Genomic DNA, 8675 nt, shown 5'->3' on the forward strand with positions numbered 1-8675 from the left:
AATAATACGATAATGCCATAAATTCTTGTGCATAGCACAACAATTGGACTCTGCTTATATGGAAAGAAAGAAAGAAACTGTAAGAAGGTAAATAAATGCCCTGAAAATAAACTGCTTGGGTGAGGATGAGGAACAGGGTTGTATAAGAAAATTCTTCCGTATATTAATATTCAATACCTCTTTGGCAGATGTCACCATGGCCTTAGGGGGCATGGATCAATGTGTGGAGGAAGGTAGCTCTTCTGTATAAAAATTGCAATAAAAACTTGCAGCCCATGGCACAAAAACAACCACGTATTTTAAATATTTTCCTAGAGGGGCAGATAAACCGGGACATTACAAAGTCCTAAACCCAACTCACATCACCTCAGTTCCTGACTGGCAGAAATGATTTGTCCCCTACTCTAACTGCCTGGCAAAGGTCAGGGACATCTCTTGGGCATGGAAAAGTAACAAGTAATCAGAGAGCCCTTTTCTGCCCTCAGTCAGTGGAGCCTATGAAGTCCACCTAATGGAAGACCCTGAAGCATGGTCAGGAAGCCCCTCTTAGGGCTGAGTAGTCCCTTTTCACACCCTTCCTGCTGTTTGGACACAGTAACACAGCAAGACCCATCAGAATAGATTGAACTTATCAAACTGCATATTGCACTGTAACAGGATAAAACATACTTGCATTCAACCTACCTATACTTGACTGTCCATGTATGGTTCTCAGTCGGGGAAAGCTTTAGATGTGAACCCTCACCGGGAGAATGTTAAGATGGTAAGATTTCAGTATAAGCCAACAAACTTAAGCTCTAAAAATGTATAAGTCACACTAAAGAGGAAACTCTGGTCAACAGCCAAAACTGGGAAAAACAATTAACAAGCACCTTCAGTTTTAACTCCTATTCCTAACACCAATGAAAAATATATTCATTCATTTAGAAATAAAATGTTCTGAGCATCTGTGATATAGACAATGGAAATAGCACCGTGATGTGCAAAAACAAGGCTCTGCCCTCATGTACGTTTCCAGAACAATATAGGAGGAGGGAGGCCAAGGTACAGTATAGGACAAGTCAGAATGAAAAGGCCACAATTGGCAAAGAACAAAGAGCCATTTACTGGAGCTGGAAGTCAGGAGAGGCTTCTCACAACATGTAATGTCTCAGCTGAGACCCAAACAATGAGGAGGTGTAAGAAGGAGACAGGGGAATAGACGAATATTTCATGCACAGGAAAATCATAAGCAAGAGGCCTGGAGGCAAGAGAAATCGCATCCATTTGGAAAACAGAAAGAAGTTTATCATAGAGGCTCCTGGGTGGCTGAGTAGGTTAAGCATCCGACTCTTGATCTGGGCTCAAGTCATGATCTCACAGTTTGTGAGTTCAAGCCCCACATTGGGCTCTGCACTGACAGCATGGAGCCTGCTTGGAATTCTCTCTCCATCTCTCTCTCTTTGCCCCTATCCCACTTGTGCTTTCTCTCTCTCAAAAAAAAAAAAAAAAAAGAATAAACTTAAAAAAAAAGGAAAGAAGTTTATCATAAAGCACAGAGGTGGTGAGAGAGATGATGTAGGAGAGGTAAGAGGACTACTAGCAATGAAAAGTGGGCTAAGTGATTCCAAGAAAAATGGCAAACCACTGAAAGGTTTTAAAAAAGAACTCATAAATATGTTCTATTTTGTAAAAATGTTTCTGATTACTCTGTGGAGGAAGAATTGGACAGGACCGAGAAAAAGGTCTAGATAAGAGAAAATGGTGAACTGGGTAATGGCAATGGGGATGGAGAGAGGTGAACAGATTAATTAGAAGCTAGAAAAGACCAGGCTTGACTGGGTGGAGTGGCAGAGTGAGAACGTGTTCGGAATGCTTGGGTTCAAATCCCAGCCCTGCCATGTACAGAGAAAATTGTTTCACCCTTCTGCACCTTAGTCCTCCTTTCTGAAAAGTACGAATAATAATAGTAAATACTTATGAGATTATTGTGGAAGATAAACAAGTTAATTCACAAAGTACTTAGGACGGTTCTTGGCATGTGGTAAGTGCTCAAGAAAATACTATCTATTATTACTGAGTATAAAGCTCAAAACTAGAAACAGTTGTTCATTAACTACAGAATGGGATGAGGGAGGAATGGGGAGGAAATAGTCATGGTTCTCACAAAGGATTTAGGAGTGGTCCTATGGGTGGATGACTGAGCCAGTTATCTATCTATTGCCTTTCAGCTCCAAATCCACTCCTCATTTCATGCTCTGAGATAACAGAGATGGACCCAGTAAGCATTTACCTTTTGGGGCTACAATAATTTTAGGCTTTGTTAGTAAAAGGCATTAGAAGGGTACTATGGGAGGAAGGGATTTCTCTTTCTGGCTCAAATGGGTTTCCATTTGCTTCTTTTTGTTCCTACACATGGCTGCCCGTGGTGCATGTTCGGGACATCTGGTAGCACTCATCCCCGTGGAGTTGATTCCCAGCGAGTCTCAGAGATATCCCAGAAGTTGCCTTCCCAGCCTTGGCCCATCTGCACCCTGGAAGAGTATCTCCCACTTGTGAGTGTAGACAGGCTCTGGCCTGGGGTGACCCAGCAAACTTCTCTGCCATCCTTACTTTCTCCAATATGGTCTGAATCCCAATCAGCTTGCCCTTTCCTTGGATACTCTCCCTTGATTCTAGTGTATTCTTTACCCCTTTATAGTTAATCCCCTTTATAATTAATAATGCTTTATATTAATCAAACTACTGTTCAAATTACTATGTATTTTCTATCTCCTGATTGGACCCTGACAGAAAGAATACTGTTCATTGAAATGGGAAACATAGGATGAGAGACCGGTGTGAAAAGATAAATTCCAATTTGGACATACAGCATTTAAGATGCCTGTGGGGCATCCCAACAGCACTGTGTGGTCGGAAGCCAAGGATGTGGGGGGTCTAAAGCTCAGAAGTGTTCAAGCTGGAGAGAGAGGCTTAGAAGTGAGTTGATTTCAGGTTCCTAAAATCTTAGTGAAGCATGTATGTAAATGCCACGTGTCCGGGAGATAGATTTTTTTCATTTTTTTATGCTCATGTCTCAGCAAGAATCCCTAAATATGCTATGTATGTGGCAGCACATTTCATCAAAAGATTTATGATGATTTCATACTGTGTATGTTAGGTCATGTTGTTTTATAGCAACATTTTCGAAGCTAACTGAAAATACGGCTGAAAAAGTGCCAAGCCCTATATTAATAAGATAATTCTAATTATACTCCAAACTTGGAAGTTTGAACCTGGTGGAGACAGGGGAGTAATTAGTCATATCGGCTACTCTAGATGCTGACTGCAATCAGAAAAACTCTAATAGATGTGTCAAAACCTCAAGTAGCAGTACTGAAAATGGATGCACTGCTAACATTTCAAACAACCAGATAACAGAACGTACTTTGAAAGAGACCCAGGTGGATCGTTTCCACTTTTTCCAGGGTGTGAACTCGGCCAACATAACTTGCTCCTTGCGTCACCCATTTCTCAAAAGTTTGGATCTACTGACCACAAAAAAAGGAAGTTCCATCAGCAGTTTGCAAAGGAACAATTTGAAAGAGAAATGCATTAAATCCTCAGGGAAATTAAACCCAAATAATCCAATAACAGTGTTACAAAATTAACCCTAGACTATGAATTGAATTAATTGCCTCCTACTGTGGGGCTTCTTGGCTAGCACAGACTAAAACAAATGAGGCCAATGATGTCAACTGCCTTTAAGAGAGGCTGCAGGCAAGTGTGACCTTGGGGTACTCAAGAGTTTAACCGTTGTTGTTTTCCTAATTTATTCTGGAGATCTATAATATAGAGAAAGGTCTTCACTTCTGCCCATCGCAAACCTCAAATCATGGTAGGTTGTGGAAGAGGCTCAAGATGGCACAATCCATGACACAAAAAGATGTGATTTTATAATTTGCTCTTTTGTGAATTCACCTCTAAGTGTCTGTATCTAGAAGTAGCTAAAAATCAATCACTATAAGGTCTTTTTTCCCTGAGAGGGCTGAATGGGCAGATGGGAATAAATAATGATTTCTCTAGAACCTAGGTAGTCTCATGATAAGACAGCTGTTTAAGAATACCAGTCATCTGCTCCAAAAGAGACTCGCTTTGGCATTTCAGTAAATAGCCATTTATTTCTATAAATTCTTTTCTTATGCCATGATGTCAGTATGCCTGTGGCAATGTGAGATTACCTAAATAATATGGGCCAGGGGACCAACAAAATTAGCATGTGTGTGACTTACCAAACCTCTGCTAGGGTTCTTAAGGGCTCTGAGGAGAAAGGTAGGGTGCAGCAGCACCACAGAAATAAAATCCCAGTGATTTATACAGTTTTGCCAAATAAGGCCCACAGGGCAAATACAAAAGGCCTGGAACTGCCTCCAGCTTCTCCTGAGACAGCCAGTTTGTCAAAACGCCTAGCACATGGTCTGATGCCCACCTTTCACGTCGCAGCTGACATTTACTCCTGAAGCTTTTTCATAACCAAACAGCATTTTACAAAAAGTTAATTAATGGCATTTATTTGGGTATTATGTGACTTAGAATTCTTTTTACATTCTTAATTTTCTTTGACATTTTGAAATTACTATGCCAAACTCTTTTGTGTGAGTAAAAAAAAAAAAATGTTTTTTTTTTGTTTGTTTAACATAGCTCGCATGTATTGAATACTATTTTTTTTTCCTTCTGAAGAATTGACGCAAACACCAAAATATTTTTTATTTGAGCTCAGAGAAATGAAGCATTCTGTTTGTTCGGACTCTTAATTACCATGGCCCCAAACTTATCTAATTAGAAACTCCTTCATAATGAGGAAAATTATTTTCAAAGTTAATGAATTTGCAAACAGGAACATAGCTGTCTTTCCAGAATGAATTACCCACATTCCTTAAATACATAGTTTAGTTAAACACTCTAATTAATATTAGTACTTAAAACATGTGGGATTGGTTTCACTGTTAAATCAATCTTTCCTTTGTTTTTAGACAGTATAAAAAGACCACGATTCCCCATCTTGCAGACATCAGGCTGCACATAGAAACTTAATTCTAGATTCTCAACAAAATGAAAGTTATTTCATCAAAATGCTTTATTTTATTGACTTTAGCCACTTCAAGCTTGTTAACATCAAGCATCTTTTGTACAGATGAATTAATGATGTCCAATTTTCACAGCAAAGAAAATTATGACAAATATTCTGAGGTAAGTTTTTTAACTCCATCTAACATGACTAGCATTAACTATATATATGTCCTAAATCTGATGCTTTTTTGTATTTTGTAAAGCGTAAGGAATAAGTTAGTTTGTGCTTTGTTGTTTGTCAAACTGCAGGCTTCCCATGACAGTGCACTGATATAGTTTGTATTTTTTAACACGACAGCAAACAGCCTGGCCTCTCTAATGACAATTTATGTACAGGGTATGATATGTAACAAGTATAAAGGTGCATTAGGAATTTTCAACGGACTCAGAAGTACACAGTTGTAATAAATAATTGCTGATATAAGATCTGGATATACTTCAGCTGAACATTTGAATGGTCTTCAACTACAAACTAAAAAAATACAAGGGTTGTATTTTCTACCTAGCAATTATGAGCTGATAAGTTTATGGTAAATCTACATCTAAGTAAAATATTTATCCCTAGATGGTGGAATTGCAAGTTATTTTTATTTTCTTCTTTATGCTTTTATACATTTTCCAAACTTGCTGAAATGAGTACATATTACTTTTTACAATCAGAAAAACAATCATTTAAAAATCTTAAGGGGGCACGTGGGTGGCTCAGTCGGTCAAGTGTCTGACTTCAGCTCAGGTCATGAGCCCCTTGTTAGCCTCTGTGCTGACAGCCAGTGCCTGGAGCCTGCTTCAGATTCTGTCTCCCTCCCTCTCTGCCTCTCTCCCACCCTTTCTGAACTAAATAAACATTAAAAAGCAATTTTTAATCTTCTTAGGGACAGATTTTCATGGGAAAGCTAAATTTAATTAAATATTTGTTGTATTTTAAGTAGTTCTTTTAATTTTTTTTAATGTTTATTTGGTTTTGAGAGAGACAGAGAGAGACAGGGTGCAAGTGGGGGACGAGCAGAGAGAGAAGGAGACACAGAATCTGAAGCAGGCTCCAAGCTCTGAGCTTCAGCCCAGAGCCTGCCACAGGGCTTGAACTCACAAATGGTGAGACTGTGACTGTGCCACCCAGGCACCCCTTAAGTGGTTCCTTTAAAGTTGGTAGAGTAGTGGTGCAGTAACCCACAAACCAATCACTGCTTTAATAAAAAATGTAACTTATAGGGGCGCCTGGGTGGCGCAGTCGGTTAAGCGTCCGACTTCAACCAGGTCACGATCTCACGGTCTGTGAGTTTGAGCCCCGCGTCGGGCTCTGGGCTGATGGCTCAGAGCCTGGAGCCTGTTTCCGATTCTGTGTCTCCCTCTCTCTCTGCCCCTCCCCCGTTCATGCTCTGTCTCTCTCTGTCCCAAAAATAAATAAACTTTGAAAAAAAAAATTAAAAAAAAAAATGTAACTTATATACTAATACAAATGCAATCGGTTTCTTAAGCAATGCTTTTAGAATGGAGCTCTGAATGTGAGCAGGTAAGAAAGAAATTCAGTGGAGCCTCCTCTAGCTGTACCCCAAAACCTAGCTAGCATCTCTCATTGCATTTATCCACCACTTTGGCATTTAAAAAGAGGAGAAGCAAGAGACATGAAGAGGCCGTGTAAGGTTTCTCTAAAATCAAAATATAAAAATATATGAACTATTTCATAAACAGCATGAATCAAAAGCTGAAAGAGAATAACTTCAGCAAAATAAACTTTTGCCTCATTTCAATACTTTATTATGTTCCTGCTGCTCAAACACATTGCTGTATTCACTATATGTTTTTTATTAATATTTTATGGTTGTCTTACAATAGTCCAGGGACAGAGAAACTAGATTGCTTTAAGAAGCCTAATGCGAACGCTTTATTTAAAAATTCTGCACATTAACACAAACTTTGTTTATAGCTTTAACAATGCTGCAAACCAAAGTCTGGACTTAAGTTAATTTGGGGTTTATACCAACTACCTAAAACAATAACTTATTTTAATATTCTTTTCTAATCATAGCCTAAAGGAGACCCTGAGGGAGAAAAGGAAAGAAGTCTCAGTTTTGAAGAGCTCCAAGACTGGGGTCCAAAAACTGTCATTAAGATGAGTGCACCCACAGTCAACAAAATGCCACACTCAGCTGCCAATTTGCCATTGAGATTTGGGAGGACCATGGAAGAAGAAAGAAGCACTGGGGCAATGGCCAACCTGCCCCTGAGATTTGGAAGAAATATAAAGGAAAGTATCTCAAGACATGTTCCTAATCTGCCCCAAAGGTTTGGGAGAACAACAGCCAAAAGCGTCGCCAAGACACGGAGTGATTTGCTCCAACAATCCATGCTTTCACCATCTGCCAGTGAGTTACTCTACTCCATGAACTGCCAGCCCCGAGAAATCCAGAATCCTGATCAAAAACACCCATGGTAAATACCTGAAAACCAGTTAAAATGAATGGGCAGTTATGTATAGCTCGTCCGGAAACATTAAAAAGGACTACCTCTTTTCAAAAGTTTCTAAGAAGGTTAAGTTTCTTAGAAGGGAAAGGGTAAAGAGACAGGGAAATGAATACCTGAACTGAGAACTATAGAAGTGCCAGATATAAACACGACCACAGGTATAAAGTAATGAGGTGGTTTCCCCTAAGCCACACGTGGGCATCAGTCTCATCATTCTATAGCCACATACTGAGTAGGAAAATCCTGATTACGGGATTGGGAATTTAAGCCTATGACATACTGTCCAACATTTAATCTCTTTAATGTAAAAGATCCCATATGAGGGAACTGTCTGCAAGTACAAAGGATGCCATTTCAATACACCAGGTCTCAAATTCAGCAGGTTTTCTTCATCAACTTTAAATCAAATTTTTTTCTTTTTCTGGATCTCATTTTATAAATGAGTGCTATTACTATCATTGTATTAATAAGTATTTATGAAGTATCTACTATGCACAAATCAAAAAGCAAGAGTTTCATAAAATTAATAGGCAAGCTACCTCTTATTCCTTTTTTATTTTTTATTTTTTAGTGTTTATTTATTTTTGAGAGAGACAGAGCAGGAGTTGGGGAGGGGCAGAGAGAGAGGGAGACGCAGAATCTGAAGCAGGCTCCAGGCTCTGAGCTGTCAGCACAGAGCCCTGCTTGAACCCACAAACCGGGAGATTGTGACCTGAGCTGACGTCAGGCACTTAAACAACTGAGCTACCCGGGCGTCCCTCTTATTTTCTAGTAGAGAGTATATATAAAAACAAAAAAAAATTTTATATAGAGTAGAACATGAAACTTTAAGGCCTGTAGAAAGTCAGGTAGCAAGCTCTGACACCTTATAAGTGAGACCTTTTCAGAACATTCCTAGTTTATTTTTTACGTGGCTCTTATTGCCATCTGACATATTTTCTCCTTTACTAGAATTTGGGGTCCATAAATTCCATGCTTTTTGTCCACAGCATGGCACAACAGACTGTGCCTGGCGGGGGTGGGGGTGGGGGTGGGGGTGGGAGTGGGTGCGGTGCTGGGAGTATTTCTACACAGAGCACTCTGGGAAAGTTTCATCAGTTAGACTTTGAAAGGTGGCTCTGTTT

General features: G+C 39.4%; 1 protein-coding gene across 1 annotated transcript; it reads left to right on the forward strand.

The window, feature by feature from the left end:
* Positions 1-5063: 5063 nt before the first annotated feature.
* NPVF (neuropeptide VF precursor) lies at positions 5064-7522 on the forward strand. Its single transcript, XM_025929970.2, has 2 exons — positions 5064-5208; positions 7115-7522. Exons 1-2 carry the CDS (start codon positions 5071-5073, stop codon positions 7520-7522), a joined length of 546 nt encoding a protein of 181 aa, XP_025785755.2. The 5' UTR covers positions 5064-5070.
* The last annotated feature ends 1153 nt before the right edge of the window (positions 7523-8675 follow it).

This window comes from Puma concolor, chromosome A2, assembly GCF_028749965.1.
Source record: "Puma concolor isolate L17-30 chromosome A2, mPumCon1.1.hap2, whole genome shotgun sequence".
Taxonomy (NCBI): Eukaryota; Metazoa; Chordata; class Mammalia; order Carnivora; family Felidae; genus Puma; species Puma concolor.